This window comes from Balaenoptera musculus, chromosome 4 (assembly GCF_009873245.2).
Source record: "Balaenoptera musculus isolate JJ_BM4_2016_0621 chromosome 4, mBalMus1.pri.v3, whole genome shotgun sequence".
Classification (NCBI taxonomy): Eukaryota; Metazoa; Chordata; class Mammalia; order Artiodactyla; family Balaenopteridae; genus Balaenoptera; species Balaenoptera musculus.
Genome location: NC_045788.1, coordinates 138,956,137 through 138,974,432, shown reverse-complemented (window position 1 = coordinate 138,974,432; position 18,296 = coordinate 138,956,137). Strand labels below are relative to the sequence as shown.

The 18,296-nt window shown below is 40.5% G+C and overlaps 1 protein-coding gene across 1 annotated transcript in view; it reads left to right on the top strand.

Annotated features, from left to right (window-relative positions):
* The window catches only part of LCA5L (lebercilin LCA5 like), a 42,340-nt gene extending 32,646 nt beyond the window's left edge, over positions 1–9,694 (top strand). The window contains exons 5-9 of the mRNA XM_036850496.1: positions 120–257; positions 4,617–4,701; positions 6,089–6,195; positions 6,362–6,479; positions 8,798–9,694. Coding sequence (XP_036706391.1) covers positions 120–257; positions 4,617–4,701; positions 6,089–6,195; positions 6,362–6,479; positions 8,798–9,528 — 1,179 coding nt within the window. The 3' untranslated portion in view covers positions 9,529–9,694. The remainder of the gene's footprint in view (positions 1–119; positions 258–4,616; positions 4,702–6,088; positions 6,196–6,361; positions 6,480–8,797) is intronic.
* Positions 9,695–18,296: the final 8,602 nt, after the last annotated feature.

The window sequence follows — 18,296 nt, the reverse complement described above, 5'->3', positions numbered from 1 at the left end:
ATCCACTAAAATTGTATTAAAATTTTGCACTTTTCATAACTGTAATTAGTTCCATTACAGTCGAAGTTTTTTATGATACTACACTGGTTCCAGAGAGTTGAAATATATACTATTTTCAGAGCTTGGAGAAACAACTGAGGCTGAACAATAAAACCTTTACTCAGCAGTTGGCCTTTGAGAACCGGAAGACCTCAGCAGCTCAAGCAGCTACAAAGACTCTGCAAATGGAAGTAAAACACCTTCAACAAAAACTTAAGGTACTTCTTTTAAAGCAAAATGTAACAAAATTTGTGAAATGCTGCTTCCCAAAATATCAGAGCTATTTATTTATGCCTAATATATCTTTAAATTACTTAACTTCAAGTATAGCTTTCTCAAATTAACTTTTTTCCCTACAACCATATGAACAGAGGATCTGAAATTATGAGAATCAGTTAACAGCCTGGTGAATATGTAATTAGAAAAATTAAAACTCTTGTCTATTCATTCACAAGACTTCTTATTATCATTTTTATCTCATCACATGAAGTAATATTGTACTTTGTTAACGTTTTAGTGGAACCCAAAATAAGTTTTTCTATTTAAAAAATTCACTTATAACATTAAAATATTTAGAGTAATTTTTGTGGCCCATAAATTCATTTTTTCATTTTTTTTATTGAAGTATAGTTGATTTACAATATTGTGTTAGTTTCGGGTATACAGCAAAGTGATGCAGTTATATTTTTTTCAGGTTATTTTCCATTATCATTTATTACAAGATATTGAATATTGTTCTCTGTGTTGTACAGTAAATCCTTGTTGCTTATCTACTTTATATATACATAAATTCATTTTAAAGCCTCACTTGCAAATATGCTTACAAAACTGTCTTTTAAAATGTGCCCGGGCTTCCCTGGTAGCGGAGCGGTTGAGAATCTGCCTGCCAATGCAGGGGACACGGGTTCAAGCCTTGGTCTGGGAAGATCCCACGTGCCGCGGAGCAACTAAGCCCGTGCGCCACAACTACTGAGCCTGCGCGTCTGGAGCCTGTGCTCCGCAACAAGAGAGGCCACGATAGTGAGAGGCCACGATCGTGAGAGGCCCGCGCACCGCAATGAAGAGTGGCCCCCGCTTGCCGCAACTAGAGAAAGCCCTCGCACAGAAACGAAGACCCAACACAGCCATAAATTAATTAATTAATTAATTAATTAATTTTAAAAAAAAGTGCCCTCACTTGGAGAGTATTATGCTAAGTGAAACAAGTCAGACAGAGAAAGACAAATACTCTATGATATCCCTTATTTGTGGAATCTAAAAAATACAACAAACTAGTGAATATAACAAAAAAGAAGCAGACTCACAGAACAAACTAGTGGTTACCAGTGTGGAGAGGGAAGGGGTAGGGCCATTATAGGGGTAGGGGAGTAAGAGGTTCAAATTATTAGGTATAAAATAAGCTACAAGGATGTATTGTACAACACAGGGAATATACCCAATATTTTATAATAACTATAAATGAAGTTTAACCCTTAAAAATTGTGAATCACTATACTGTACACCTGTAACATATAATATTGTACAGCAACTACACTTCAATTTTTTAAAAATCTGCCCTAAAAATGAGAATTAAAAATATTTTCTTTGGGGAGTTCCCTGGCGGTCCAGTGGTTCCATCCCTGGTTGGGGAACTAAGATCCCACAAGCTGTGCAGCTCGGCCAAAAGAAAAAAAAAACATTAAAAAAAATTTACTTTTCAGACTTTTGTTCTTTCTGCCTTCAAGATTTCTAAAATGCGCAACAAGTTGGAAAAGCTAGATAAAATACTTAGGAAATATAGGTCGTTCAAGCCTCAGTTAGTAAATCTTAAGCATGATTCTTTAAGACAAGAATCTTTAACTTTTATGATAAACAGGAAATACAGGTTTCCCGGGAGCCTTCAGAGCACTCAGAGACAGGGAAGAAAGTTGGATGTAAACTCTCCCTTTGTAAAGCAGGGAAAAGAGTTCTGTTTCATTCTTCTCTGGAGCCTCAGGAAACTTCAGAGGGAAGAATATGCCAGAAAATGGGCGTGGCTATAGGAACCACCTTAGAAGTCTAACAGAAGAGGCTTCAAGATCCACTGGTCAAAGCAAACACACACACACATATGTAGACACAATCAGGGAATTTTAAAATAAAGTTTGTGCTTTCATATGCAGCCATGTGCACATATATACTATACAGTCATTAAAAAACAATTTTGACAGGAGAAAAGCTTAATAATTAATGAAATGCTTAATGAAAAGAAGGATACAAAATTCTATATACAGTAAGATCCAAATTTATTTTTAAAAAGAAAAGTAAATATACGCAATGGATTTCTGTGCATCTGTAAAATGGAATGAGGGTTCTTTATATTGTAATATGGAGCAATCGCCAGGATATATTGATAAGTGAAAATAGGAAGGCAGAGGGAAGTGTGTAGTATGCCATCATGTAAGAAAAGGAGACAATACAAATATATCTACAAATTTGCTTATATTTTGAAAAAAGCATAGTAGGATAATAGTGGAAATGGGGAGAAAATAGAGTAGAAGGGACAGCTATAGAACCTAGATTCCCTTGAATATCTTTTTGGTAGATTTGACTTTGGAAATATGTAAATATTTTGTGTAATTATGAAGGAGAATGAAATGTAAAAAAAAAAGAAAAAAATCAAAAAACGTTCCCTAAAAATCCAGAGTAAAATGAAAAAAAAAAATGAGCCCACTGTGTATTCCGGTGTAGGTATAATGTCACAGAGAGACACCATTCCAAGAGACTTAAAACACATCAATTTCACTGCATATGCCTAGTGAAATACACTCTTGATGACAGAGTTGGTACGGTTATTTTGAGACTGTTGTATATATCTTATGGGATAAAGCACATAATGAACTATGTTGGTGTCATTGAGAACTGGGATTTGGGGGATGGAAGAAAGAAAATACAGAAGTAAGATAAGGTCAAATAAAAATCCTGTAGTCCTGACTGTGAAGTGAAGTGAAAGTATGATTTTATGACACATTTTATCTTTAAAAATAAATATATATTTCCTAATGTGACCCACTCACTAACAATGAATACCCCTAATGACATACTATGGTCTTCAAAATCCATAACCCACTAAAAAGAACTAAGGCACCATAAAAAAATTCTAGGTCTGGAGCATGAACTATACTATGTGAGCCTGGGACATATAGAGAAGCAAGGAAAGCAAAGTTTACAAAGCAAGGTTTACAAAGAACCATTAGGGTACTGTCAAAGAGATTCAGGAGCCAAAGATGGTTCTTACTGGCCAAAGATGGGGCAATTTAGGATCAGTAAAGATAACTGTGTGGACTGAAACTTAGCAAATATACAGAAATCAGAAAGTTCATAAGGATATTTACAAAACAAAACACCTCGGTGATTACTCAGTCACCTTTAGAGGATACTAGGGAACCAGCACACTATTTCAAAAACTGGTAAATAAAGGAAAAGAAACAATTACTTTTACCTTTCCTATACTCAGAGTAACCAAATAATTTGTGAGAAGGGAAGACCTTCCATGTAAAGGCATTCCCATTGATAATGAAGAAGGAATGAAAGGATGAGAATATCACTATTTTGGAACTTCTAATAAAATAGTGGATCTGAGCAATGATCGTCACAAAGGGAAACCATCTGATGCTATGCACTTCCTGACAGACATACACACCTCCACCTAGGGAGTACTATTGCCAGAAAAAACATACGTAGATCTGATTAAACATTTAGCTCTAACAACCAATTTAAGAGAAATATGGTAGCAGGGGAACATGATAAGCAACACCTCAGGGATGCAATCAGCAACATCAGACTGTGGCAAACTCTACAGCACAAACTACCCAGTTTCCACAACAAATAAATATCAAAGTGAAACAAATAAAAGAGATGAGGGTGGGAACTTATAGATTAACAGAGACTGTGAGGAAAAACTCAACAACCAAAAAACAAATAACCCAACTCAAAAATGGGGCTTCCCTGGTGGCTCAGTGGTTAAGAATCTGCCTGCCAATGCAGGGGACACGGGTTCGAACTCTGGTCCGGGAAGATCCCACATGCCGCAGAGCAACTAAGCCCGTGCGCCACAACTACTGAGCCTGCACTCTAGAGCCCGCGAGCCACAACTACTGAGCCCACGTGCCACAACTACTGAAGCCCTTGCGCCTAGAGCCTGTGCTCCACAACAAGAGAAGCCACCGCAATGAGAAGCCTGCGCACCACAACGAAGAGTAGACTCCGCTCGCCGCAACTAGAGAAAGCCCGTGGGCAGCAATGAAGACCCAACGCAGCCAAAAATTAATTAATTAATTAATTAATTAATTAATTTTAAAATATATATATTGTCCACGTCACAATGGTTTGTTACTCTGTTAAAAAGCTAGTGCTTTTTTTTTTTTTTTTTTTTTCCTGAAGCTAGTGCTTTTGGATGTCGGGAATGATATATAATGATCTGGCCCATTTCTGTTTCTGCTGGAACCTATAGATTTTATTCAAAGAACACTGAGCTCACTTTAAATTGTTTTTTACAAGAAATCAAGGTTGATAAAAGCAAACAATTATAGAAATATTGGTATTGTGGTTCTCTTTAGGAGAAGGGTCGAGAGCTGGAAATTAGAAACATCTATACTAACCAGATACTTAGAAATTTACGTGACAAAGAAGATTATCCAAAAGGTAAAGTATGTTTTAATTATTTTTGCTCGAAATCTATTTTGAAGTATCTAGTCAGATTTTCTAACTTATATCACCAAGATAACAGACATTTAAAAAAATTGTTTTGTTAGGCATTGAGACACATTTTGTGATTCTAGAATAACAAAACTGTGACATAGTTGAAACAGCTAGAAGAGAATAGAGAGGCTTTCCCGTGTTCCCATCCTCCACTCGGGCTTTTATGTCCTTACTGGGGTGAATGAGAGGGTAACTTTCAACTTGATGCAAAATGTCTGCCAAATACTGGACTTTCTAGGTAGATCTGTTGGCCACTGTGTGTAATTTTAAGGTTAACTTTATTTAGGTACAGTTTACCCCAATACGATGCACCCGTTTTAAGCGTGCAATTCCATGGGTTTTGACAAGTGCTTATACCCATGTAACCACCACCTCCCTCAAGATTTAGAACACCCGCCCATCTCCTCAGGAGGTGCCCCTCATGCCCCTGGCAGTCAGGGGTCCCCCAGCCCCAGCCCAAGACAACCTCGGATTTCCTCAGTCACAATAGCTCAGTTTGCCTGTTCTAGAATTTCATGAGTGGGATCATACAGCAGGTCCTCTTTGGTGTCTGGCTTCTCTTGGCCAGCATGTTTTTGAGACTCATCTATGCTGTGCTTCTATCATTAGTTTGTACCTTTTTATTGCTGAGTAGTATCTTTTCCTTCAAGACAGGATGTACTTATTCCCTCCCCCACAAGATCTCCCAGCATAAGATTCTGCTCAGAAGAGGCACAATAGGAACACTTGCCTCTCATTTTGCTACAAGTAACTATGTGTTTACTTTTCAAGGCAACAACCTCAGATTTCCTTGCCTGCCTTTGTTTGCTTTTGGTTTATAATCCAGAACAACAGCCAGCAGAGAAGGTGATAAAATCAAACACGGGGTCATTTAAATGGGATAACACTTCAAGGAAAGTGGCTGCTGGGCTTAGCGTTCATGCCCTTTAGCGTGGGCAATCCAACCATCGATAACCAAGAGCTCTGACACAGGAGACACAACGGCGCACCCTCTCACAACTGCGCGGCTAGGTTTTGAATCCCTTCTGCCAGCAGGGACAGCCGTGTCCTCCAATGGCAGTGCCGACCCTCCTAACACTTGCTTCTTTGGTACTTTACCACTGTGATAGCCATAACCTCTGGGGCCCAAAATAAGGCAAAACAGGCGAGATGCTAGGGGAAAAAGTGCAACTGGCAAATGTTATATATTTACTGAAAATCTTTAGAAAACATCTACTATACTTTGTTTTATGATTACATTACAAACTTCAGTTGTCATTTTTATATTTAAAGTCAATATTGCTTCCAAATGTAAACTATGTTTCTTACATATAATATACCTGTTCTGTAGTTTCTTCAACAAAGTCAGTACAAGCAGACAGGAAAAGTGTTTCATTTACAAGTATGCGACACCAGGAAACCCAAAAATCGGAAGATGTTCCATCTTGGACAACTAAGGTACAGCAAATTTGAATTCTTGCAGTGTCTAATTAAACATATCTTTACAAAAATAAGCTTTACTCACTTGTTCTGTATAAAAAGTATTTGTATTCATTAAATAAAACACAATTTAAAATTACTTCTGCTGCCAAAAATATGTTTTTAACACTTTTCTAAATTATAGGGTAAAAAGACAAGAGGAAACATTGGTCATAAAGAAAAATCGATTGAAATAATCCATGCAATTCCTCACTGTATCAGTAAACTACCAAACCAAGAGGACTCCAAGAGAAAATATGAAGGTAATTTTAACAACTTTCAAAAGTCTCCTTTACTTTTTTTTTTTTTTTTGGCTGCATTGGGTCTTCGTTGCTGTGCGCGGGCTTTTCTCTAGTTGCGGCAAGCAGGGGCTACTCTTCGTTGCGGTGCGCGGGCTTCTCATTGCAGTGGCGTCTCTTGTTGCAGAGCACAGGCTCTAGGCGCGAGGGCTTCAGTGGTTGTGGCACGTGGACTCTAGGCGTGCGGGCTCTAGAGTGCAGGCTCAGTAGTTGCGGTGCACAGGCTTAGTTGCTCCGCGGCATGTGGGATCTTCCAGGACCAGGGCTCAAACCCGTGCCCCCTGCATTGGCAGGCAGATTCTTAACCACTGCGCCACCAGGGAAGCCCCATTTTGGTAATTCTTACTGTCCTAGAAAGTTTCCTCATTCACTTGACAAATATTTTCTGCACATATACTGTGTCAGGCACTGCTCCGGGCCCTGGGGACAAAATGCCCCGCCCTCGGGAGCCTGTGCCCTTGGGGAAGACCTGTGGGGCTGCCAGAGGGCGGTGGGTGCTGGAAAGAAGGTCCCCTCCGAGGAGGGGGCAGTGAAGGGGCTGAGGGTGAGCTGACAGCAGCTCAGGAGACTAGAAGGAAGTGATCCACGCAGAACCCTGAGAAGAGAAGGTCCCACGGACGCTGGGCCCAGAGGAGGGGTCGCACAGGGGGCGACGAAGTAGGAGGTGGCGTGTCGGAGGGGGCGGTGGGCAGGGCGCTTCGGCCACGGTGAGCTGGGAAGGAGCTGGAGCGGAGGAGGGACCAGACCCGCTCCTGGGCGGCAGCGGGGAGGCCAGGCGGGGCTGGGGAGGTCGTGGAAGGTAAGTACTTTCCCCCATGTTCTCAAATGCTAACATTCTCATCAGGTATCACAGGGCAGAACATTAACAGCTATTTAGAGTTAATTGTACGTTTGACTGGCTTCCAGGCTCAGCATTAATTCTTTTTTTTATCTACTTTTTTTAAACTTTTTATTTTATATTGGAGTACACCATTCTTGAAACATACTTCTTTCTCCTGCTAGTATTATTTTCATTTTCCTAGAGTATAAGTGAATAATTTTATTCCAGAATGTAGTCACATGAGGAAATGTTCCAACTCTTTGCACACCCGATATTGTCGCCATCCTCCCTCACAAATGATGGCCTCACTGAGCGGTTCGCTATTAGCGAAGCTGTTTGCTCAGAACCCGCGACGGTCTGGTCCTCTGAGGAGGGGAGAGCTGCACACAGGGCTTCCTCGGTGCCTGGGGAAGGATCTGCAGGGGAAGGGACATCTTTCCATACAACAGTATTCTGCGATCATCTCCTCCTGGCAGTGCATGCTCACCTACTCATTCAGTAACTCAAGTTTCCACAGTCCCACGCGCTCTAATCCATTTAACCAGGAATCCTTGAACAGATGTTCAGGATGTTTCACTCTTACTAAACCAGGCTACAGGACTTCACTGGTGGTGCAGTGGTTAAGAATCTGCCTGCCAACGCAGGGGACATGGCTTTGAGCCCTGGTCCAGGAAGATCCCACATGCCGTGGAGCAACTAAGCTGGTGTGCCACCACTACTGAGCCTGCGAGCCACCACTACTGAGCCTTTGTGCTGCAACTACTGAAGCCCGCGCGCCTAGAACCCATGCTCCACAACGAGAAGCCACTGCAGTGAGAAGCCTGCGCACAACAACAAAGAGTAGCCCCCGCTCACCACAACTAGAGAAAGCCCACGCGCAGCAACGAAGACCCAATGCGTCAAAAATTAAATAAATAAATAAATTTATTGGGGGAGAAAAAAACAACAGGCTGCAGTGAACATCTTTAGACGCATCTTTGTGTATTTCTGTAGGGTTTGGTTCTACAAGTGAAGTTGCTGGGTCTAAGACCATGTTCACTTAAAATTTTTATAGATACTACCAAATTGCCATCCAAACTACATACCAGCTTACAAAGCCACCAATGCGGAACAAAAGTTCCAACTTCCCCATATTCTCTCCAACTCTGGAAATTATTTGCCAATTGGATGAGTAAAAAATATTCTCTTGTTTTAACGGGCACTACATCTAGCTGGTGGTGTTGAACATCTATTAATAACATATTGGCAAAGTTTATGAATATCATTGTCTTTTGGTTTCATAATTCTCATTTATCTGGTATGTTCTAGGAAAGTATAACATTTCAAGCTTGTTAATAGCACCTTTCCCTGTATTTTCTTTCCTTTTTATCAGTAGGTGTAAATAACTGTGCTCAACATGCCATCTTGAAATAGAAATCCATTAACTTTAAACATCAGTAAATTAACTCTTTTTCTACTACAGATTTATCAAAGGAAGAGGAACATTTGGAAGCACAGCCATCTCTGGAGAATATTGGACGACAGAGAGAGAGAACAGAAGATCAAGAAAAGAAAACCACTTTAGTGAAAGAAGAACAGGAACTACCCCCAGAAAGAATTCAAGTAATCCATCCCGAAGGGGAAAGTGGTCAGGAAGACGATACAGTAAATGAAAAGTCTAAAAGAAGTCCAGAAATAAGTGAAATGGGCGAAATGCCAGCTAAAAATGCTGCTCCAAATATCAAAATACCCTTCAGACAAAGAAAGCATTATTCATTCACAGAAGCGGTCGAAAACTTGCATCATGGGCTTCCTGCCTCAGGCGGGCTGGCCAATGCAGGCAGCACGAGGTGCACTCATAGCACAGGCAAGCACCACAGCCACGGGGAAGAACTGAGGCTGGAGCATCCTACTGTCACCTATGAACCCTCTTTTGGTAAATCTTCCAGAACAAAAGCAAAAGACACAACTTTCAGAGAGAAGAAAAGCAGTCTAATGGAAGAACTCTTTGGATCAGGCTATGTCTTAAAAAATAACCAAACAAGCACTGCTGTTATGAAGGGGCCTGAGGAGACTTTGCAGAGTAAGATGATGCATCATTTACCCCCTAGTCAGGCCTCCACCAGCAATGCTTTCGGAGATTCTAAAGTAACTGTGGTAAATTCTATTAAGTCATCTTCACCTACAGAAGGAAAGAGAAAAATAATTATTTAAATACATTCCAATATCCTAATCCACTCTGGTTTGATATTCTGGTTTTATGTGCCTTTAATCTCGTAGTTTTAATGTGTGTGTGTGTGTGTGTGTGTGTGTGTGTGTGTGTGTTTTCAGTAAAGTGACTTTGAATAATTAAGGTTTTGTTTTATTGCTAATCTAATTTTTAAAAGTTCATTGTATATTAGCCAATGACAACATTTCAAATACAAAATTACATCTTTTTTCTTCTACAACTGAAACATGTCCATTATCTTTTGGAAGACTGATTTATTACATGGCTTCAATATACTAAGGGATTCCATAGCTAGTAAGTGTAAGTTAGTCAACCTAAGACATACACATATCATGCATGTAAGAACCTTATCAGGAATCAAATTACACTGTAACTTAAAAACATGGAAGCAGCTCTGAAAGGAAACAATATAAGAAGCCTCTCTTTATTTAAAAAAAAAAAGCACAGCAATTACCAAACTTGGTTTTATGAAAATTACTTTTGAGCATTCTCTTATTCAGCTAAACTGGGCATCTAATATCCTGCCCTTGTGGGTGACACCTTCCTCATATACACCCAGTATTTTTATCTGTTTTTTTATCTGTTGCACACCCTGTACACTGACCCTTTTTCTGTTAATCTTGCTCTTGCTCTTTAAAATCTTTAAAATCTTGCTCTTTAAAAAGAGCACATTGGTATAATCAGCGTCCACGCAAGTTAGCTGCTCAGTCCTAATGAATATATTCATTATACTTAGAATATTTTATATTAGGACTATACAGAGGAGGCTGTACTCCCAATGTTAGTCAATTAACTTACTTTCATTTATTTATAAGGGCAACTTATTTGCAATGTAGACCATACTATTTATTTCCAAACATGTTTATGGGTTGGTGTGTAATACTGTCAATGAAAAAAATTAATCAATAGTTGATCTAAGAAAGAAATGGAAAATTTTATTCAAGCCAACCTAAGGATTATAACCTGGCAGTCCTTCAGAAAGTTCTGAGAACTGTTCCGCCCATTAGAGGTCGAAGTGCAGTTATATGTAAGTTTTTGAGGCAGAGGGCTATATATCAAATGATGTATTATTGACAGTTTACACAATCCAGATCTACAAGTACAAAGCGAGTAGTGTGAATCATCATGACCCCTTATAAGATTAAGAAGGAAGGTTATCTCCTAAGTTGTGACCCTTCCTGAGATTAAGAAGGAATGTTATCTCCTAAGGAGGTCTGGTTAATGCAGATGCACAACGCACACTAAAGGGGAGAGAGAAGGCCCAAATGGGCAGAGAAAATTTTTATGTTTAAAGTCTTGCCATAAAATGTGAATTTTATTTCATTAATATCAACACACTTTTGAAAATTGAGAATAGTAAACTTTCAAAAGGGAATGAAAGTCATGGTGGGAAAAAATTGTATTTAAAACCAAAGATGAGATAAATACTACAATTGGCATAAGCTTTGATCTTTATGAAAATCACAGTGGAAAAAAAAAAAAAAAGTAAAGGGGAGAGAGGGAGGGAGGAGAGTTAGAATTCGCAGAGGCTTACATGGGGAGATACACAAATACACATGAAATGACACAACTGCCAAGCTCAAAATTCTAGAGAAATGTACTAAAAGGATTCTTAGAAATGGTGTACAGAGTAATATTATAATATTGCAATGCCTACTCCTGCTTTATAGCGGATGGAGGATTCTTCAAGGGATCTTTTCTTATGCCTACTCACAACAGAAGCAAAAATGATAACATGAAATCAGAGCAGTCCAGAAGTGCTTCTGGGGAATTCCCTGGCAGTCTAGTGGTTATGACTCCACACTTATCACTGACGAAGGCCCGGGTTCAATCCCTGGTCAGGGAACTAAGATCCCACAAGCCATGAGAGGCACGGCCAAAAAAAATAAAAAATTAAAATAATAAAAGTGCTTCTGTACAGAATAACTTAATTAAAATATAATCTAAGCCTGTTACCTTCTGGTCATCTTGTTTAAAAAATTATATGCAGGGCTTCCCTGGTGGCGCAGTGGTTGAGAGTCTGCCTGCCAATGCAGGAGACACGGGTTCGAGCCCTGGTCTGGGAGGATCCCACATGCCGTGGAGCAACTGGGCCCGTGAGCCACAATTACTGAGCCTGCGCGTCTGGAGCCTGTGCTCCGCAACAAGAGAGGCCGCGATAGTGAGAGGCCCGCGCACCGCGATGAAGAGTGGTCCCCACTTGCCGCAACTAGAGAAAGCCCTCGCACAGAAACGAAGACCTAACACAGCCATAAATAAAATAAATAATTAATTAATTTTAAAAAAAATTATATGCATAGGAAGTTGCAGGGTAATAAATTAAAATGCTAACTTTTTATCTCTGAGGAATGAGACTGTGGCCAATTTTTAAATTTATTCTTGGTTTTTTTTTTTTACTATGATTTTCTATAATGAACATAACCTTGTAATCAGGAGGAAAAAAGGTTTCAAAATAAAAACAAGAGATCCATTTCCTGTAGTTTGGTAGACAAGGTACTCTGGCACTACTGCTGTAAAAAAGCTAAAAATGCCATATTAACTATACAAACACGTTTTTTAATCAGTTGTTCAGCTGGTAAACACTCAGGAAAGTGGGCATCAGGGAGGCAGGTAAACAGAGCTCTGAAGTCAGCTCACCTAATGGGCTGTCAACTGAAAAAGAAAAAAAAAATGAACAAACTAAAAATTGAGCGTTATGTTTTATTCGGCGGACAAAATTGAAGACCTAAGCCCAGGACACAGCATCTCAGATGGCTCTGAGGGACTGCTCTGAAGAGGCAAAGGGGGGGCCAGGATATACACGAGTTTTTGCAGCAAAGACCAGGTAGTAGGAACATCAAAAGATTACTGTTAATTAAAGAAAACCAGACATCTCAAGTTAAGGAATTTAGTACTTTTCTGTATACGGGAAGGTGCAAGTCTGGGCTCACTGAAATCATTCCCTTGATGTGCACCTGTTCTGTCTGGAGCCAGTAGCCTGTGTTTTCCCATCCTGAGTCTCCTCAGGAAATGTACTGAGGGTGTAATGCACCCTGTGGGGGACCAGGGGGGGCTGCAGTGGCTGACAGCTTGATGGTGGGCATCCTGTTTCCATCCTGAGTCCCCTCAGGGCTCACCTTCAGGGAGGCTGTATTGTGATGGCGTGATGGCTGCAACATTCTTTGTTTACTGATATGGCAGGCGACATTTTTAGTTCACAGGGCATTTGCTGAGCATCCAAAAAGCCTCCAGGACAAAACCCAGGGAACAAAATCAGCCTAAGTAGCGGCCTAAGAGGAGGTCCCTCCCACAAACTGGGACATCCAACCTGAGTGAGCTACCAAACTTAAACTCTGTAACCATAATCAGCCCTCATCCTATTGGAGAGCCTGAAATTGGGTTACCCGGTCTCTGTAACTTAAAGTTTAAAGCGATTTAGGCTGGTAGTACCCCCAGGGCAGTGGAGATGCAAACCGTCTCCAGAAGAAACTACCTTTAATCCAGGCCTCAAGAAATTCCCCTAGAGAGGTCAGAGAAAGACACAAGAAAACAAGGTGCCATGAGAACCAACAGAAACAACAGATATCTGGGTCAGATCTACAAAGACTTCACATATTAGCGTTATTACACTGTTGACAAAGAATGCGCCTGACGTTTCAGTAAACGAAGGATGCTGTGGCCAGAAGACCATCAGCCACTGCAGCTGCCCCTGACTGCTGAGGGGATTCAGGATGGAGGAAAACAGGACACAGGCCCTAGATAGTAAAGATGCATATCAAAGGAATAATTTCAATAAGCCCAGACACCTCAGGATATGGCTGCATTCCAATAAAATAAACACACTTCAGCCTATAGGCCAAGTCCAGCTGCTGCCTGCAAATAGTGGTTTGTTAACCCTGTTCTAACAGATAAACTTCAAGCAGGAGGAAAGTGATTTGAGATAAAAGGTCTCGTACGCAAGAGACTGGTAATTCTGAGAGAACATTACCGTTTTATATAATTGATCCCTCGTGGGGTTACAAAAAAGTAAGATATAGCTAAAGTATCATGTATCTATCACACAGGTTCATGACAAGAGTAGCATATACATCGGGAGGAAAAGACCGGAGTTAAACTGTTTTGAGTCTTACACTGCTGATGGGGAGAGTAAAATATTAACTTTAAGCACTGATAAATTTTCTAGTATAAGCAGTAAAGCAAAAATCAAATAACTTCAAAATGTATGGGCGAGAGGGATGTGAAAAACAAAAGGTAACTGTGAGAGAACAGAGTGTATGCATTGGTCTCTGCCCCAGTTCCCGGCACAGGGCTCCTGAAACCTGGTAACTCCTGAGTGATGAGACCACCAGGAGCATCTTTTGTTCTAGTATTTCATCCTTGACCCCAGGTCCTGACACAGAGCTCCTAAAACCCTTGTCATTTCCTGGGTGATAGGAGTGTCTTTTGTCCTAAGAACACGACTCTGGGTGGGCTCCTGAATGGCTCCTGGTTGGGGGCTGGTCATGGCAAAGAACGAGCCATGGTTAGAAGCTTAGACTGTAGCTCCGCACCCCGTTGTCTTGAGAGGGGGAAAGGCTGAAAATGGAGTTAATGATTGAACATGCCTACGTGATGGATCCTCCATAAAATCCCAAAAGTACAGGGTTGGGGAGCTTCCGGGTTGGTGACCCCATGAAGATCTGGGGAGACCAGTGTGCCCAGAGAGGGCACGGAAGCTCCTGCCCCGCCCCACATACCTTGCCCTATGCTTCTCTTCCTCCGGATGTGCATCTGTGTCCTTTATCCTATCCTTTATAATGAACTGGTAAACAGTAAGTAAATGGTTTTCCTGAGTTCTGTGAGCTGCCCTAGCAAATTAACTGAACCTGAGGAGGGGGTCGTGGGAACCTCTGAGTTCTAGCTGGTTGGTCAGAAGCACAGGTGACAATCTGGACTTGGGGCTGGCATCTGAAATGGGCGGGGGGGGGGGGGGGGGGGGAGGAGGGCAGTCTTGTGGGGCTGAGCCCTCAACCTGTGGGATCTGATGCCATCTCCAGGTAAAGAGTATCAGAACTGAGTTAAACTGTTGGACACCCAGCTGGTGTCCCAGAGAACTGCTTGTTACGGGGTAAAACCCACATGCATTTGGTGACCAGAAGTGTCAGGAGTGAAGTATTCTGTGTGCATCGTAAAGGGGACAGAGGAGAAACGCAGGAGGAGGAAAGAACTATAGGTTCTCCTAAAACAACAAATAAGGAGGAAAAAGAAAACAGAAAAGTGGAACGAATACAAACAAAAATAAAAGTACAAAATAATATGACATAAATCCAAATATATCAGTAATTTCAATAAGTGTAAATGGGCTCTATGTTCCAATTAAATGACAATATAGATTGGATTTTTAAAATACAGCCATGTGCTCTTTATACACATATCTAAGCCACTGAGATATAAGAAGTCAAAGGGTGAGAAAAGGTCTGCCAGGCAAATACCAACCAAATGAAAGTTGGTGTAAAAAAAAAAAAGACCTGAAGGCAAAAATTATTGCTAGAGATAACACAGGTTACTATAACACAACAAAGAGTTCAATCCACCAGGAAGCTGTATGAGTTCTAAACATGCATACATTTAATAATAACTTAAAAGCATAAAGCAAAATTGACATAACTACAAGTCTGCATCATAATGGCAGACTTTTATATACCTTTCTCAGTAATGGACAGCTCAGGAAATAAAAGAACAGCAGTAAAGATAAAGATTTGAATAAGACAACTGGTAAGTCTGACCTAATGGACATATACAGAAGCCATACCCCAAAGCTTTAAAACTTGTATTTTCCACCACCTACAGAGTATTTACAAAAATTCTATCCCAATATATTTGAAAGTTGAAAAGAAATGGATAAATCCCTACCCTATATGACTCAAGAAGAAAAATAAAACTGAATAACCCCAGAATCACTATTAAGACATTGAAATCAGTAGTTTAAAATCTTCCAATAAATATAAGAGAAAACCCAAGCAAGTTTTTACGAGCAAGTTCATCATATATTCAAAGAATAAATAATTCAGATCTTAAGCAATCTAGTCCCGAATATAGAAAAAGGAGGAACACTCTCCAACCCATTCTTATGAGGCTTGCAGAACCTCGATACCAAACCAGATGAGGAAAAAGGCAGTAAGTCCACACTCACCATTTCTACTCAGCATCATACCAAACACCCCAGCCACAGCAATTAGGCAAAAAAGAAACAAAAGGCATTAATTGGAAAGGAAGAAGTAAAACTACCTATATTCACAGATTACATGATTTTTACATGGAAAATCCTAAGGAATCCACTAAAAAACTGTTGAATTGCTAAATGAGTTCTGAAGGTTACATAAAACAAGATCAATGTACAAAAATCAATTTCTGTACGCTTGTAACCATCTGAAATAAAATTTTTTTTTTTGAAATGAAATTTTAAAACAATCCCATTTGTAATAGCTTCAAAAGAAGAGACGTGGGACTTCCCTGGTGGCGCAGTGGTTAAGAATCCGCCTGCCAATGCAGGGGACACAGGTTCGATCCCTGGTCCGGGAAGATCCCACATGCCGTGGAGCAACTAAGCCCATGGGCCACAACTACCGAGCCTGTGCTCCAGAGCCCACAAGCCACAACTACTGAGCCCGGTGCTGCAACTACTGAAGCCCGTGCTCCACAATGAGAAGCCACCGCAATAAGAATCCCACGCACTGCAACCAAGAGTAGCCCCTGCTCGCCACAGCAACAAAGACCCAACACAGTAATGAAAACCCAACGCAGCCAAAAATAAATAAATTTATTAAAAAAATTTTAAAATAGTGACACATTTAAAAATTAAAAAAAAAAAAGATTGAACTCAGCAGCAAGAGTCAGTATTCTGAGTGTTGAAAGAGGGATGCATACACTTTACATTCCAAACATGCAGGCAGAAAAGCTGACCCACACAAATAGTGAACCCAGAGAGAAAATGAACCGTCTGCCCTGCGATCCACATGGTGTGCAAACCAACTACACACAGAGCTTTGAATCTTGTGACACCACCAAAAGGCTCTGTCATGAAGGACTTGTAAGAAAACAGCACCCTAGAAAATTTCCCTGTTAACTGGTAACCCCCCAACTATGAAAATGTACTCCCTGTAAAAGGTATATGTGGCCCTAGTGGAAAACCATTATGTGTTTTTTTTTTCAAGTTAAATATCCCTGGGTACTGACTTAACACGCTGGGAGGGGTATAAAACAGTCTAAGGAACAGTCTCTGGCCCTAAAGGCACTTGCAGCATCGACAGAAAACCCTTATCACAACCCTTTATTAGAAAATTTCCCTGTTAACTGGTAACACCCCAACTATGAAAATGTACTCCCTGTAAAAGGTATACGTGGCCCTAGTGGAAAACCATTATGTGTTTTTTTTTTTCAAGTTAAATATCCCTGGGTACTGACTTAACACGCTGGGAGGGGTATAAAACAGTCTAAGGAACAGTCTCTGGCCCTAAAGGCACTTGCAGCATCGACAGAAAACCCTTTATCACAAAAGTATCTAAAACATTAGAAATAAAAACAAAATTAGTTGACAGAGCAGTCATATTGATATTATTTAAGATGTTCTGACGAGGAAGGGAAGAAAAAAGAAATCACTATTATCTAAAGCAGTCAGAGAAGGCTTAAAGGTCCAATAAAATATAAATAGATTGGACAGGAGGGGCCAGTGTACACACCACACGCATGTACACGTGCACACACACACACACACACACACACACACACTGCCCCCCCAGAGAGCTATGTATGTGTAAGAAAAACCACGGGAGGCCACAAAGTCTGGCCAGGTCAGGGAAGAGGAAACTAGTTGAGTTAGCATTCCACCCACTTGCACTGGCAAGAGAACTGTATTAACCCCATACAAAAATGACTGTGGGTTTGTACATAAAGATTTCCCTGCTTGATTCACCATAAACATAAAGCAAATAAAATTGGCATGATGAGAGATTTAGATGTATTTTTTTAATATAAATTTATTTATTTTATTTTATTTTTGGCTGCATTGGGTCTTCGTTGCTGCGCGCGGGCTTTCTCTAATGGCGGCGAGCAGGGTCTACTCTTTGTTGCGGTGCGCGAGCTTCTCATTGTGGTGGCTTCTCTTGTTGCGGAGCACGGGCTCTAGGCGCATGGGCTTTAGTTGTGGCTCGCGGGCTCTAGAGAGCAGGCTCAGTAGGTGTGGCGCACGGGCTTAGCTGCTCCGCGGCATGTGGGATCTTCCCGGAGCAGGGCTCGAACCCGTGTCCCCTGCATTGGCAGGCGGATTCTTAACCACCGCACCACCAGGGAAGCCCACTTTAGATGTATTTTAAATCAAACAGATGTCTATTCTCACATGAAACTATAAACTATACCCAGTAATTTTAAATAGAAACACAAAACCTACAGCTATCCATAAAATTTTAGAAAAGAGCGAAAAGCACAAATGTTAACACCAGTCCTCCCACTTCTGTGGAATCACAAGAGACTTCGCTTCCTTGCTCCTTTTCTGTACTTTCCAGGTAGGATTTAAAAAAAAAAAAAAAAAGCAAACAGTTTTTGTGGGTTTTTTTTTTAGGTATTACTTTTTAAAAGCTATTTTAAAAGCACATACATCGATATTCATACATGTATGGAATATCATGGGAAGAATCGTAAAGAAACTAGGAATAGTGGAAAACTCTGGAAAACTAAGTAACACAACAGTAGAAGGTCAGATGATGTACTTTTATCACATCCCTTTCTGTATATTTTG